At 39.8% G+C, this 17,077-nt stretch overlaps 1 protein-coding gene across 6 annotated transcripts in view; it reads right to left on the bottom strand.

Annotated features, from left to right (window-relative positions):
• The window catches only part of LRRC34 (leucine rich repeat containing 34), a 327,003-nt gene that overhangs the window by 16,282 nt on the left and 293,644 nt on the right, over positions 1-17,077 (bottom strand). For all 6 annotated transcript variants that reach the window (XM_086944309.1, XM_086944310.1, XM_086944306.1 and 3 more), the window contains 2 exons: positions 7,349-7,503; positions 4,174-4,329 (listed from right to left, as the gene is read on the bottom strand). In XM_086944309.1, coding sequence (XP_086800435.1) covers positions 4,174-4,329; positions 7,349-7,503 — 311 coding nt within the window. The remainder of the gene's footprint in view (positions 1-4,173; positions 4,330-7,348; positions 7,504-17,077) is intronic.

Genomic DNA, 17,077 nt, shown 5'->3' with positions numbered 1-17,077 from the left:
CGTGATTGGCCGAGTATTTGCAGACTGAGACTGTCCACCCAGACATTTAGCACTCCATCCAGATGATTTGCAAACACACAAATCTGATGGCCCTGAGCCCAGGACCAGAGTCGCAGAGCCTCTCTGCAGAGACGATACGACCCTACCCCTCCCTGTTCGTTTATGTAACACATAGCGGTAGTGTTGTCCGTCAAGACTTGAATCAACTGACCGCGAAGGGAGGGAAGTAAGGCCTTGAGTGCCAAGTGTTTTGCCCGCAATTCCAGAAGGCTGATGTGAAGGAACCTTTTCTCTGGAGGCCAGAGACCCTTGATCTCCAGATCCCCCAGATAAGCACCCTACCCTAGAGTGAAGGAATCTATGATTACTGTGGCCACCGGTGGAGAAGGTTCAAAAGGTTTTTCTTTAGACCGGTTGCCCGGCACACTCCACCAAGACAGCTCCGCTGCAGTGTCCCTGGAGATTCTAGCCTTCTCCCCAAGATTTCCATTGTGCTGATACAACTGCCTGCGGTGGCACCCCTGGAGGGCCCTCAAGTGGCAGCGTGCATGGTTGAACAACAGTATGCAGGAAGCGAACAGCCCGAGCAGGCTTAGGACCTTCAAGACTGGAACAACGGCTCCATCGTGAAGCAAAGGAATCATCTCCTGAATGCCGAGAATCCTCTGCCACGGCGGCAAAGCTCGACACACAGTAGTGTCCAGTACTGCCCCTATGAACAGGCTGTGCTGAGAGGGCACCAGGTGAGATTTGGGTACATTTATTGAGAAACCCAAGTTGAACAACAGTTAAGTTGTTACTTGCAAGTGACGCCATCTCTAGCGACCTTGCTTTGAGCAGCCAGTCTTCCAGCTAGCAGAAAAAACTGAATCCCTGACCTTCTGAGATGTGCTGCCACCACCGCTATCACCTTTGGGAAGACCGTGGTGCGGAAGTGTGACCGAACGGAAGGACTGCAAACTGGTAGTGTTGAGAACCTACCATAAGCCGTAGATACTTCTGATGCTACTTCAGAATAGGGATGTAAAAATAAGCACCCTGCAAGTCGATCAACACCATCCAGTCTTCCTGATGCCCGTAAGCCCTCAAAGTCGTCCACGGAGTCGAGGCTCTCCCCTTCCCCATGTTCATTTCTATGATCTCTCAATGATAAGATTTGCAATCACAGAATGCAGGTTCTATGATGGCTTTTAGTCGGGTGCCAAATTTTGCGGGTGTCCTAGCTTAGTGATCCCGCACGCTTAATGCACGGTGGAAGGTACCTTGAGCTTGATGATTTGGTCCACCGGGAGTCAGTGGCATTCTTTTCAAACTGATTTTATGTAATCACATTTTTCTGGCCACCCCTTTTTGCTGCCTTTCCAACTTGTTAATGAGTTTACTTTGGAACACCTGTAGATAATGTTGCAATAGTGAATGTGTCTCATTAGTTCAACCCGATGCCCAATTGGAGAATTTTCCCTACTAGAGAGATCAGAAGATTGACACACCTGCCCACGGTATTGACCCGGTCTGTAAATAAGAGTTTAGCATAAAAAAGAACCTGTTTCATTCCTTGCTCTCAAGTGAGGTGTGTGGGGTATTCTGAAGTCTGATGACTCAGCAAAGGGCAGTGACTACGAAGCAGAATGGAAGGAAACACTATCACAAGTCCAGAGAGTTGGCTCTGGTACTGGATGAAAGGGCGATAGAAAGGCTGTAGAAATTTCTGACCAAACTGCAGATCCAGTAGTAGTTGTTTGATCTAGGATAGGATAGGTGGAAGACCACTCGACTGACAGTACTCAAGATGTTTTGGGGAAACACCAAAACTGAAGCATCAGGATGAGGAACCCTGGCACAGGCATTGTTTTATTTCTCAGAAAACCTCCCACCATGAAGTAGCGATGTTTACTATGGGACAAGAGATTTAGATGGTAAATAAAGAATATGGCCTTGGAGAGGTGATGAGTTTGATTTTAATGGAGGCTTTTGCATTAGGGCTTTGGGGATCCCTGCAGTTAGCACCTTTTTTCTTACACGCTCTACAGATGCATGGCATCATTCCTAGTAGGACTTAAACTTGTGCAGCCAGTTATACCCACTACAGTGTTTTGAACTGTAAAGGCACCAACAGAATGTGAGTTTGGGCGCTGTATGCGCGATCCCTAGCAGGTGGCTTGCGTTACTCACCTCTATCACCCCACCCCTCCTCACTTGTCACATGGTGAGGCTTGGTCAGTGATTCTTACTCAACCCACTACACAGTATCACCTAAGGAAAAAGGGTAGGATTAAGTTTGGACATTGGAGGAGGAAGCCACATGACTGACATAAAACTGCTGCTTTTGGAAGGATCAGATGGAGCTGGCTGCCTGGACCTGTGCCAAGCCTCCTGCCTTGCAGCCAGCATATGCACCTATCCCACTCTGCAGCACTGATCCTCAGCAAACGCACACATTTTCTTTGCATGCAAACTTGGAAAATTGGCAGATTTTGTGGCTTGTGCACTTAATTTTGTTCTCTATTGCAAAACAAAATCCTGTGAGAACCACACACCTCCCTTGACCTCCTTTCACAATTTATGCTTTCTTGGCCATGTTCTTAGATACATTGTGCCAGAAAAGATACCATCATTAAAAAAGAATTCTTGTCGGGGAGGTACGCATTCAATTTCCCTTGTGATTAAGGTGTTAGGCATTCTTGCTATGCCCCTTCGCATTTTGTCAATACGTATATATGTTTGTCTGTCCACCTCTCTCCTTAATACTCAGGGAAAGTTCATCTAAACTACGGAGTACCACAGGAATCTTCTCTATCCCTCCATCTCTTCAATCTTTATATCCATCCGTTGATAAACACTCTCTGACAGAAAAAGGTGAAACTATATCATTTCACTGATGACATGGAGTTGATCTTTACCAAGGATGATACATCTAACTCAGAGGAGTTCTGCCAGAACACCATATTATACGTCAGAGACTGGATAAAGAGCAACCAGCTAAAACTCAAATCTGTTAAGACAAAGATTGTCCTAACGAACAACAAGATAAGCCATTGGAACCCTGCTTATTGGCCAACAGTGATGGGTTATCCCCCAACTCCAAAGACAGCCTTAAATAGCCTGGGTATTCTATTTGATGAAAACCTGTCCATGAAACCCGAGATAAGCACTGTAACGTCATTGCACTTCTTCCAACTAAGAAAAATTAGGAAAATCTGAAAATTCTTCTCATTAGAAGCAACTATCCAAATTATCATGCACTAGTCATATCTTGAATTGACTATGTAAATGTCCTCTACATAGGACTCCCTAAAGACTTCATTGTAGACTTCAAATGGCACTAAATCAAGCAGCTAGAATCATCTTCCAACAACCAAGGTACTGCCATATCAAGCCGCTGATGAAGAAGCTACACTGGCTCCCAGTGGCTCAACAGTCGATATTTAAAACAGGATGTATCATCTTTAAATAACTTCACAACAATAGCCCTAAATACATATCTGCAAGAATCCAGAGCTATATCCCGAGTTGCAACCTCAGATCATCCCAAATGAACCGTTTAATGATTCAGAGATTTAAACGAAAGAGTTTGGGAGGGCCAGTTTCTCAGTCCTTGTTCTGCAGGTCTGGAACACACAACATGTGCTTTAGAAGGATGCCTAAAACGTGGCTGTTCTCGCAAGCATATAGCTAGAAAACTGAGTAGATGACGGCCTCTTAACCCAGCGCCAAGAAACCTGTTGGTGAACGTGCGCTTTATAAATTGGATATAACATACACTATAACATAACATAACATTATGCCCCTGTTCACAAGACAACACTGCTTTGTATCCCATGCTGCTGGAACCCCTGTGCCTGTTTCCCGGCCAAAATAACTCTAAGAACTAGTGTTATAGACAAGTCAGGCCAGAAGCCATCAAACTAATATGGTCTAGGACAACCCTGTTGTGGATTCCTCTTCAGATTTCACATTTCCTCCAGAAAGAAGAATTTACCAGTGTCACCCAACTGTAAATCAGTCCTTGTACTGTCTATAAGATGCAGTGACAGAAACAAATCTCAAGTATTGAGTGTAATACTTGCTTTGTGATGGCTTTGGTGGCAAAATACAGTTTCAATGCGAGCATAGGAATCTACACAAAGACGAAATGTGGCATTAGAAATGTTAGGAAATGTTTGTAATACTAACGCTTTGAGGTTGTTGTTGTACATAGACAGGGCTTCGGCGAGATGCATCGCACCATCGTCTTCCATTCTGTTTGATGACAGATCCAGGATTTCCAGACCTGTGTTCTGTTGCAAAAGTTTTGCTAAACATTTCACACCATCCCGAGTGATTCTGTTACTGAAGAAAAAGAAATCCACATACATTTATAATGGAAGATTTCAGTGCAATGCTGACTGGGGTCGAAATAAATGTTTTAATGTGAATTTATATGCTGGACTAACTTGTAATGTTCAACATGAAGTTACATTCTACAATGCCAATAGATGTTTGCACCTCCTTTTTGATTACAAAAATAAACTTGAGTATTAAGATGTGGCTGATTGCTCAGGACTGGTCATTATTAATGCAACAAAACAATAAAAAAAACATGCATTCAATTCGTCTTTTGTCCTTATTAACGTGTTAATTTGATTTTACCATATTTATTGCTTTCTCAGGAAAAGAGCAGTTGTTGCTTTCCAGCTTGTGCACACTTCATTCAAAACTTCGATTCAAGTCACAAAAGTGATAAAATATTTTGAAAAAAAATTCAGGTGAATGAACATTTAGCATTATCTACCCAGAGCAGGTTTGATGCACACTGTTGATCATGTGAGGACCTTATTCTGCTAATATTCATGTAAGGTATGCATCTTATGACCATATCTCCTTACTTTTCCTAATGGTAAATCCTCTTGTAGCTTCAGAACGGCAATCATTACCTGATATTTCACTCATATTTAGTTCTGAATAAAGAGATGTGCAGTATTTTTTAAGGACGTTGCTGTGGGCGATATCCTATATCTAGCCGAAATCTCACATCAACGTTATGTGTTACTTAATTTCCTTGATATTATTCTTCTCTGAGTATTCCTCTACTCTTAATTTCTAGCTGCTAACTAAAATGATCCTGGCACCAGAATGAAAGTACTTTCATCCAAAGAGCCTAGAAAGTGAAGCTTGAAGAAATAAGACCCACATTGTTTGTACCAACAGCATGCATGCAGATTTTAGAACCCTTGTTTACTGACAACTCTCATTTACCTTCCCCAACTACTATAAAGCCAAACTATTAGCAGTACTTGCCTGACCGCTTTCAATATAAAATGCTTATTCCTTTTAATAACAGAAGTTTTCTATTCCTTTTATATGCCTGTCAGAGTGAGGAACAGAGCAGAGCAACCTCTTGAAACAAGAAGCGCAGGCTCTAAAACAATATCCTTTCTTTCTTCCTTGAAGATAATCCATAGTAGAAAAGCAAAATTATTGTAATGAAGTGAATTAACACAGAATCTGAGCAGAGCTCAGGGGAGACTCCCTAGCACAACGTGCGGTAGAAAATCTGAGAGACTGAGGCTCCTGTCAGGAAGGTTCTAGAGGGAGGTGATAGCTGATTGGCTGGCTCTAAGAGTTTGGTCCTTTTTACATAAGGACAAGGATAGGCTACTAAGGTGAGGCCCTTAGGCCTATTTTTCTCTGTGTATGTCTATAGGACATTACTTTTCTATGTACCGGAGGCTCCCGTCTCGACGATGGGGAATGATTCAGGCATGTGAATCTATGAAAGACACCCCTAATACTGGATAAAATGCTTATTCCTTTTAACAACAGAAGTTTTCTATTCCTTTTATATGCAAAGGCCAAGATGGCCGAATGCTTAATAAAAATGTGTATAAAACGGTTTTGCCAGCTCAGCAGCGCATAAGCAGTAAGCAGAACCTTCTGTATTTGTTACAATAGGTATCTCCAACTGGTTGATCGCAAGCTTCCAGTAGCTTGCAGACACCTTCAGAGTAGCTCACAGCCTCAAGTTTATTTTTAAATAAGGACAGGGCCACATTTTCCTTTTAAAGTTAAGGGAAGGCTGTGTTTATTTTACATTATGATCATCAGGCTGCAGACAGCAGAGCCTGATAATGAGCAGTGCTAAGTCAGATTTATGACCCTGTCTGGGGCACAGACATGGGGACCTGAAGGACTGAGATATTTAACTCTTAAATAAAAGTCCACCACAACACAGAGTACAAATGATATTTCTTAATTTTTTGCTCCCAGTGGCCAGTAGAAACGGTTCCATATTTATAAATGAAAAATACAGTCATTTTGTTTTTAAATGGGAAAAATGTAAAGTGAGTAAAAATATTTCTAGGTAACATTGTCTTAATGTGTTTCTCCACTTTAAGCCAATAACGGTCTTAATTTTTTTATGAAGCATGTTCCTTCACTTTAAATTCCTCCCATTTAAACAACTGGCTCTTTTTCTGTTAAAAATCTGGCACAGTGTCTACAGGCCACTGGGAGAAAGATGCCTGTTGTTTGTAAATGTGACACTTGGAAATGGGAGAACATTTAAATGATGATTTTCTTATGGAATCTATATAAACATAAAGTCAACTCTTCAGTTTAATTGTCTTCCATTTCATTTCAAAGTGTTGCCCTCACACATAGTAGGCATCTTGGTCCCAGTGGCTGGCAGACATGATGCCATATTTATAATTAAAAAATACAGCCATTATTTTAAGTGGGAGAAATTTAAAGTGCAGAAAATGTGTCCATATTATGAACATTTTTGCAGAATATTTTTCTGAACTTTAAATTTTTCCCATTTAAAGAAAATAGTTGTATGTTTGTGTTATACGTGGGTGTGTCCTGTATCACAAGCACATACAACACATTTATCAGTCACCCATACACATGAATCCCATTCATAAGCACACATGTCCCTAAATCCTCAAAGACCACGCTCTCATTGACACACATTGCAGCCCTGTCAAAGTGCCCCTATTAAAAGTATTTTGTTCAAACCATAGTATCTGGCTCTTTGGACATTAGGCTCAAAGTCAATGAAACTGGGTGTTGAGGTGTCTGGTAACTGTGCGAGTTGGTTAGCCTTCAGTACTTCATGATGATTTTCAGTGATCAGAAGTAGCTCTAACTACAGAAAAGGTTGGAGAACCCTGCATTATGCCAATTATTTGGGATCATCCTTCAGCAATTTTAGTGTACACCTGACAAAAACTGATACCCTGACAACAGAATCTTTATTTGACAAAGAAATAGGATTGCTGCTGGTTTTGTCTGAGTCTTTTGAGAAACGCCTCTATGAGCAATAAACACATGCATAAATAAGTAATACATGAGAAAAGAGAACTCTTACCAGCTCAAATCAAGAAATCGCAAGGTAAAGTTTTTTTCTAATCCTTCGCACAGTCGTTCTATTGCCGTATCTGTCATTTCGTGTTTACTAAGATGCAGTTCTTGAAGACAGTAATTTACTTCCAGCATAGTTGCAAAATGTATCGCTATTTCTTCCTAAAAAATAAATTGGTGATAGACTGTAAATTATTTAGAAAATACTGAACTAAGATTTCATTTACTAATGTACTCTAACAGAAAAGATTTTTCAAGCAAACATAACAAAACAATGCTTGCAGTCATATAGTAGAGCTTCCTTTGTCAGGACTTGCCAGCAAGTAATGAAAAAGGACGGTTTCAGACAGCAAAAAAAACTGTTCCAGTCTGAGAAGGACCAAGGCTGATTTGCATATGGCTTGTCCTTGTCTGATGTGGTATGGAATGTAGCCCAAATGTTAGCCGAGGCCCGAAACTATGTCCAAAGGATTAATAGGAAAAATCCCTCAATCAAGGGGATCCTTTAGACCTCCAACCCAAAGAGTCTAAGAGGCTTGATATTGACACCAATCAAAGGCCACATTGGGGAAAGGATGAAAAAAAACAGGAAATGACAATATATGTGAAAAAATGTGCTGTCTAACACAAAATGCTACAGAACACAGTCTGTAAGCAACATCAGTACTCCGCATGAGTTCCAACATGGCTGTCTCCACCCTGTCCAAGTGCAATTCCAAAAATGGTGAGACAGTAGCTAGACAACAGCCAGAACAAAAAAAAGTGGAATCTAGCAAAACGTCAAGTGCCTTGTCATGGTAGCATGTATATGTGTGTTTTGTGTGTGTGCGTGTGTATGTATATATTTATATATGTGTGTGTGTGCGTGTATGTGTGTATATGTGCGTATATATATGGATGTGTATATATGTATATATATTCATACTAATATAATAAAGAGAGAGCCCAAACCTTTGAGGCGGGTAATCTCAGGAACCACAGCCCCAATCACAACACCCAATACAGCGTTGGAAAGGGCAGTTGCAGCAGAAGGACATAGGCTATGCAGACACCCACCATATACATTTAAAAGGTAAAAGAACCATGCCAGCAAAGTAGTCCCTTGTGGGCGTGTCTGCGGTGTGCTGGGGTGTGTGCTGGGGGCGTGACAAACGCTGGGGGCGTGACAAACGCTGGGGGCGTGTGGTACGTACTGCCCTTCATGCCATGTCTCATATCGTGTGCTAATCCCACCCTGCTCCCTTTAAATACCCCTGAACCCCATAATCATAACCCACCCTTACTCCTTAAAATACCCCAACACCCTTAAACACTAACTCATCTTAACCCTATAAATATACCCTGTACCCCAAAACCCAAACCTATCCCTAAACCCTAAAAATACCCCTGAACCCCAAAACCCAAACCTAGCCCTGAACCCTAAAAATACCACTGTACCTTAAAACCCAAACCTACCCCTGAACCCTAAAATACCCCTGTACCCCAAAACCCAAGCCTACCCCTGAACCCTAAAAATACCCCTGCACCCCAAAACCCAAACCTAGCCCTGAACCCTAAAAATAACCCTGTACCCCAAAACCCAAACATACCCCTGAACCCTAAAATACCCCTGTACCCCAAAACCCAAACCTATCCCTAAACCCTAAAACTACCCCTGTACCCCATAACCCAAAACTATATCTGAACCCTTAAAATACCCAAACACCCCAAAACATATACCCCTATACCCATACTTACCTTATCCAAACATTAAAACAAAAACATGCTTTTACCATTCATGCATTTACAACGAATTTCGTTGTAAATGTATGCGTGGTAAAAGCAAATAAAATGTAATGCAATGCGTTATAATGGCATTGCGGAGTCATGGTACTTTCGTAATGAAAGTATGCGGAGTGATGGTATGCGGAAAGAAAGTTGCGGAATATTGGGTGTTTACCCTCCACCGGTAAGTACATTGGTGGCACGGCGGCCCACATCTCCAGCAACATACTCATATTTTTTCACCCACCATTTGAAAAATGCACAGGTCTCTCTCATTGATGGCCAGCACCGACATACACTTTTAGACACACCTCCCGCCACAAGTTCTAGAATTGCGAACTTTAGAGCTGGGGAGCTACATTCGAATCTCGGCATCAGCTCAATATCCTGTGATTCCAGGTAAATCGCTTTGATATATATATATATGACAAATATATATATGACATGATATATTTATGACAAAGGGAAGGCTTTCCCGAAACGCGTCGAGTGGGATGTGAAATAAATCCAGTATTGCATACAATTGAGGCTTGGACATCGTTCTTTGACCTGTGGACGAAAAGTTGGAGTATTGTGGGATTGGCGATCCCGTCCAAAGCCCGCCGCTGCAAGGGGCCAAAACAGCGTAGCGCCAAAACTTGCTTGGAATATATATATATATATATATATATATATATATATATATATATATATATATATATATATATATATTCACTGAAAAAACCATAGGTTATAGACCATATATAGTTAGGAATTCGCATTTACAAAACCTTATTTTACTCACACAAAACTATTGAAATTCCATATATAGTTAGTTGCACTAACTATATATCGCGCACCCGCAATCCACTGCTGATGATGTCACATATTACATCATTCATGACATGGTCAGTGACATCACTGATGACATCACTGATGACATCTCAAATGACATCACTGATGACATCACTGATGACAACATCCAGTGACTGTATGTTTCTTTAAAGTTAAAATATGTCTTACATATTGAAGAATGAGTGGATGTATAAGTGTCTGGATGAAGGATTTAGTAGGTGCATGACTGACTGTATGAGTGAATGATTAAATGTGTCTCACTGAGTGCATGGGTTAGTGACTAAACTGTCTTAATTTGTGCATCATTATGTCTGTTGTTCTGTAAACTGTTGCATGTGTTGATAAGTAGCTATATGAGTAACTATATGGGTTATTGATTAGTTGCCCAAGTATTTGTATGGGAGACTGAGTGTGTGTGTGGGTGGCTGGGAGGTGTATGGCTCTGTGCATAGATGTGTGAGCAGTTGATTCACTAGATGTATGGTTTCAAAAGTGCATGTGGAAACAGCTGTATGGGCGGTTGACTGTGTGCATGAGTGTATTGGTGAGTGAATGGATATCTCAGTGCTACATGTCAAAGTAAGTACATATGTAAAACACAGTACATGTGAGAGTTGACATATATAAATAACTGTGCATAAGAGCCAGTGAATGTGTGAGTGGCTGTATGGATCATTGTGAACTTGTATCAGGGATTGTATAAGAGAGTAAATATGTGTTAGTATATGTTTGAATAAGTAAAGTTTGTATAACTGTATAGTTGAGGAAATGGAGGTGTGATTGATTCTTTGCATGACTGACTAGGTGTGTGTGTGAGTAACTCCATGGATGAGTGACAGTCTGTGAGTGTCTGTTTACACTGATTGTATCTAAGGTTATATTAGAGTCTGAAGAGGTTCATCGTATTATCACATGAATGATATCATCAGTGATGTGATCAGTAATGTCAAATGAGATGTCATCAGTGATGTCATCAGTGATGTCATTTGAGATGTCATCAGTGATGTCATTTGAGATGTCATCAGTGATGTCATCAGTAATGTCACTGACCATGTCATGAATGATGTAATATGTGACATCATCAGCAGTGGATTGCGGGTGCGCGATATATAGTTAGTGCAACTAACTATATATGGAATTTCAATAGTTTTGTGTGAGTAAAATAAGGTTTTGTAAATGCGAATTCCTAACTATATATGGTCTATAACCTATGGTTTTTTCAGTGAATTTTCAAGGTTTTGTAAATGATAATTCCTAACTATATATGGTCTATAACCTATGGTTTTTTCAGTGAATTTTCAAGGTTTTGTAAATGCTAATTCCTAACTATATATGGTCTATAGCCTATGGTTTTTTCAGTGAATATATATATATACATACATATATAAACATATATCATCTGTATATCTATATAAATACAAACATAAATGCATGCATACATATACTTATATGCATACAGATGCATGTTATTTACATGAAAGTTGAAAAAACACTAATATAAGCAAAGCTAAAAAGCCACCTCATTACAAACAGAATGGCTTTAACTTAAACGAGGGCGAGATCTATTGCATTTTCAATGCTTGTTTACTTTGGTTCCATCAAGAAGGCATTCAGATGTGTCACACATTTGCCATGAATTCTGAATGTTAGCACTCTAGTTGCACATTAGATCGCTGTAGTAAAGCTACTGCTCACCAGGGATGTCTGCTGCTGGTATTCAAAGTGCATGTTTCAGTCTGCATGTCAGAATTTTTTTAATGAAATAGAAGAGGATTTGAGAAGTCACTCAAAATGATCCCTAATTTTTCTTTCTGAAGCACTAATCATACTTTCTATGGCAAAATTAACCCCCTCATGTTGTTCCTTTTTAAATTGAGTGTTTTCAGACTTACCACTTCATTCCAATCAAGATGGCTTCTGGTGTGCCATACTTTTGTCATAAGTAAGACTGTTAGCGCTCTAGTTGTTCTTTAGAACACTCTGGGACATTCTGTCATTGGGCTATACTTGGGGTACATCTGGGTGATATTTGGGCTACATTTAGGCTCTTTTGTCTCTGGTGGCCATCTTGGGAGACTGTATGTCAGAATTTTTTAATGAAATTGAAGAGGGTTTGATAAGTCACTCAAAATGTGCCCTAATTTTTCTTTCTGCAGACCTAATCATAATTCATATGGCAAAATATACCCCCTCATTTTGTTCCTTTTTAAATTAAATGTTTTAAGAGTTACCACTTTATTCCAATCAAGATGGCTTCAGGTGTGCCATACCTTTGTAATAAGTAGGACTGTTAGCGCTCTAGTTGTTCTTTAGAACACTCTGGGACATTCTGTCATTGGGCTATACTTGGGCTACATCTGGGTGATATTTGGGCTACATTTGGGCTCTTTTGTCTCTGGTGGCCATTTTGGGAGACTGCATGTCAGAATTTTTTAATGAAATAGAAGAGGATTTGAAAAGTCACTCAAAATGTGCCCTAATTTTTCTTTCTGCAGCACTAATAATACCTTCTATTGCATAATATACCCCCTCATTTTGTTCCTTTTTAAATTAAATGTTTTAAGAGTTACCACTTTATTCCCATCACGATGGCTCCAGGTGTGCTATACCTTTGTAATAAGTAGGACTGTTAGCGCTCTAGTTGTTCTTTAGAACACTCTGGGACATCCTGTCATTGGGCTATACTTGGGCTACATCTGGGTGATATTTGGGCTGCATTTGGGCTCTTTTGTCTCTGGTGGCCATTTTGGGAGACTGCATGTCAGAATGTTTTAATGAAATAGAAAAGGATTTGAGAAGTCACTCAAAATGTGCCCTAATTTTTCATTCTGCAGCACTAATCATACTTTGTAAATGTAAATGTAAATGTATAGGCATTTATATAGCGCACTACTTACCCGGAGGGTCCCAAGGAGCTTCGACCGCTGCGAAACCCTTCCTGGCTTCCCTGAGAGATGGTCCCTTAATGGGTATCTCCAGGGTGAGACCAGGCATCCCCGGCAGTCTGGTGGGGCCGTTAGTGAGGATGAGGCAAGCTAATGCCCAGAGTTGCCGAGTGTGATCGCTGATCAGAGTGGGCACCGAGGCGAGAGAATTATCGAGTCCGCTGACCCTAGTCCAGAAACCTGCCGTGCCGGGAATCGAACCCTGGTCCCGGGCCGTCCTCTGCTCTCGGGTCTGCCGCCTCTAACCAGTGAGCCACACTACCTCACTTTCTATGGCAAAATATACCCCCTGATGTTGTTTCTTTTTAAATTATATGTTTTAAGAGTTACCACTTTATTCCTATCAAGATGGCTTCAGGTGTGCCATACCTTTGTAATAAGTAGGACTGTTAGCGCTCTAGTTGTTCTTTAGAACACTCTGGGACATTCTGTCATTGGGCTATACTTGGGCTACATCTGGGTGATATTTGGGCTACATTTGGGCTCTTTTGTCTCTGGTGGCCATTTTGGGAGACTGCATGTCAGAATGTTTTAATGAAATAGAAAAGGATTTGAGAAGTCACTCAAAATGTGCCCTAATTTTTCATTCTGCAGCACTAATCATACTTTCTATGGCAAAATATACCCCCTCATGTTGTTTCTTTTTAAATTAAATGTTTTAAGAGTTACCACTTTATTCCAATCAAGATGGCTTCAGGTGTGCCATACCTTTGTAATAAGTAGGACTGTTAGCGCTCTAGTTGTTCTTTAGAACACTCTAGGGGGCTGCAGTAGAACACAAAGGAATCAACTGACAGTCTCTGTCCTTGTTGGATGTACATGTTTTACTGAGAATGTCAGACTTCATTTTCACATGACTGAGAAAGATAATGTGAATTTACAGAAAATATGCTTTCAGTTTAGCTTATAGATCCCCTTCCAAACCACTGTGGGAAAATCATGAGATATTAGTTTTCTTTCAAACAATATTCATGATATCACAGCAGAAGGTTTTTTCACATGGTAAAATCACCTTAGAACCCACCACAATTCCTAAAACGAGTATGATACCATCAACAAATGATTTATAATGTAACTAAAGTCCTAAAACCCTCTATTAACTACAATGCTTTTTAATGAGGTGCTATCATGTATATTGGTCCCAAGATGGCTGCCAACACTTCTTGGATGAAGTGCTGACAGCCAATCAGATCAGATGTGTGGTTAGGCTCCGCCCAGATATATATCTTTTTTTGAACCTAAATTACTCAAAATCCACTGGAGCACATATATTGAGACCTAGCAAAGGCACATCGGGCTAACAGCCCCTACAATTTTGCCAAGTTTCATGCAAATCCATTCAGCCGTTCGAGCTAAAAGTGAGGCCAACCGCCCTATGGAAATTAACATGGGAAAAACGAGTTTTGGGACCCCCCTTTTTTCTCGGCCCCCCCTTGATGAAACCCCCCCAAATTGTCAGGGGCTGCTCAGAAACAAAATGTTCCATTTTCCTGAAAATTTCAGCCAATTCCGTCCACAAACGCCAAAGTTATTAGACATAGAATTTTCAAAAATCCCATAGAGAAAAAATCCTAACTATATATACCTACTGGCGACCGCCAGTAGGTAATATATATATATATATATATATATATATCTCTTTCCTGTTCCTCCTGACGCCGAACATAGAAAACAATGGACCACCAAACAGCATGGAAATTGCAGGTAAGTTTATTATCCTTTTCTCCTCACATGACGCGTTTCGGGCAACAAGTGCCCTTGTTCACATAGTGAGCCTGCAGTACGGTATTGGTTATTTATACAATCATTTTTTAAAATTTCTATATCTTGTGACCATAAACAGTGAAAAAATACTAAGTGCAACAAATATCTATGGAACCCTCTCGTTATGAGGCATTTCACTCTTAACTTTTTTTACATTACAGAAAATGACAGAAAGTTTTGTTTCTATTTGATTACTTCATTTGTTTGGTATTTACATATTGCAGCTCAAATGCCCACAGTTTGTGCAAATTTAGCAAATATTGTATATAAAATACACAATAAAATATATACATGTTCTAAAACTCAAAGTTATGTGCAAAATACACAAATTTAAACTTCGGTAAATATATACTATAGGTGCAGATTACTGCTTAAATGCAGAAGTGTTTGTGCAAAATATGCAAAGATGTAAATGAACATTAGCTCCCTGTATATTCTATTAGTATCAAATGGATCTACCTTTTAATATCCAACAAATGTGCAAATCACACTGACCTTGTGTGCAAATTTCGCAATTAAAGTGTTCATAACTTATGTGCAAATTTACACAGATATAACTTAACACACTGTAGTCAAAAAGTAGTGTTCCTACCCTTCTATCAACTTTCAAACAAATCTTATTCTGAGAAATAATCCAAAAACATCCTGTCAATGAATATACAAAAGAGTGGCCCTCAATCATGTTAATCATATTATATAGTCATGAATGATACCATTCCAAAAATACAAAGCGCCAGGTGCTAATCCTCTGTGAAAAATAATAATGTTTAAAACCAATGATTCTCTTAGAGAACCGAGGCTGAATGGTTGGGTAAAAAGATGTTCAATTCCCATACCATCTGCAGCATCTCATGATTGTATATAGTATTAGTGACCTGACCCTACACAAGCCTGTGAGGGTAAAAATTAGTACAACAAAGGTCTTCTAAAACTTCAATAATGTCTCTTGTATTGAAAAAAGATTAGGATTATGAGCGATCTAAAGGAAAGTGTGCATGTCCTCTGTATTATTGAGACCATTAGGATGTTTACTATCCAGTTTTAAGATATATCTTGTTTCTAGTAGTCTCAATAATTTTTCTCTATTGCCACCTATCTGTGGCATAGGGACAGAGTCGATCACATAATAGGATAAACAACTGATATCCTTATTATGGATTGCTTTAAAGTTTCTTGCGACTGGATAAGTAGGATCGCAGTTCAAGATGGCTCTAATGGTTGAAGTATTCTCACGTGCACCTGGAGCTTGGTACTTCCCACATACCTAATGCCACAGGTGCATGTGAGAACATAAACTGCAAAATCCGTACGGCAATTGTAATTACCCTTAATGTCAACTTCCTTTTCCCTGAACGGAGTTTCATATTTGGTTGTATTTTTACCAAACTTACATGCGCGGCATGTAATACATTTATAAAAAACCTTTTTCGGTGTTCACCATTTTTTTATGGGTTTTCCCTCAGTATTGTTTTTAGATAACTAAGAGGCCATTGATTGAGATTTTCTAAATGTAATCACAGGCTTTTCTGGTAGTCTTTCATTCAAAATGCTGTTTGTTGGGACAATGGGCCAGTTTTTATTCATAATGGCTCTGATCTTACGTTCCTGACAGCTGTAGGTAGTGATTAATCTCGGTGAATCATTCACTTCTCTAACTTCACGCTCTGCCTCTGTCTCTTGTGGCAATAGTGATGATCTAGATCTTGTGCTCGCTTTTAATACTGCATCTGCAAGTATTTTCTCAGTATAATCTCTTTTCTTCATTCTATCCAGGGTTTCAGATTGACATTTAATGAAGTCCTCTGGTGAGCTGCAGATACGGTTAAGCCTTAAGATCTCACCGTAAGGGATGCAGGTGTTTAGGATGTGAACTTGTTGCGTGTAATGTTGCGTTACCTGCGGTGGGTTTTCTAAACGCAGTTGTAACTAGTCTGTTGTTTTTAACATAGACGCACACATCTAAGAATAATTCAATTGAGGTAGGGTTAAGATGTGAAGTGAAATAAAAGTTAAAACCATTGATGTTAATGTTTCTAATAAAATCCTCTGCACTTTCAACATCCCCCTTCCAAAGAATAAAAACATCGTCTATGAAACGCAACCAGTGCATAATCCTATTGTCGCAAATTTCTCTATACTGTTCCCTGAGGACCTGCTTCTCCCAGAACCTGACGTGTAAACACGGTTAGCTCGGGGAAAAGCAGGCCCCCATGGCAACTCCCTGTTTTTGCCTAAAAACATCCTTTCCGAATAAAAAGAAGTTATTATCTAAACACCAAGTAATCAGTGACAACAACATCTTATTATTCAAGACAAATTCTGCAGGCCTGGTGTTCAGAAAATGTTCAATTGCTTGTAGGCCACACATGTGTTTGATACTCGTGTATAATGACTCTATATCTAGAGTCATTAAAATCATGTCATCAGTC

Source organism: Lissotriton vulgaris, chromosome 11 (genome assembly GCF_964263255.1).
Source record: "Lissotriton vulgaris chromosome 11, aLisVul1.2, whole genome shotgun sequence".
Classification (NCBI taxonomy): Eukaryota; Metazoa; Chordata; class Amphibia; order Caudata; family Salamandridae; genus Lissotriton; species Lissotriton vulgaris.
The sequence above is the reverse complement of the archived record's forward strand: the minus strand, read 5'-3'. Positions and strand labels throughout refer to the sequence as shown.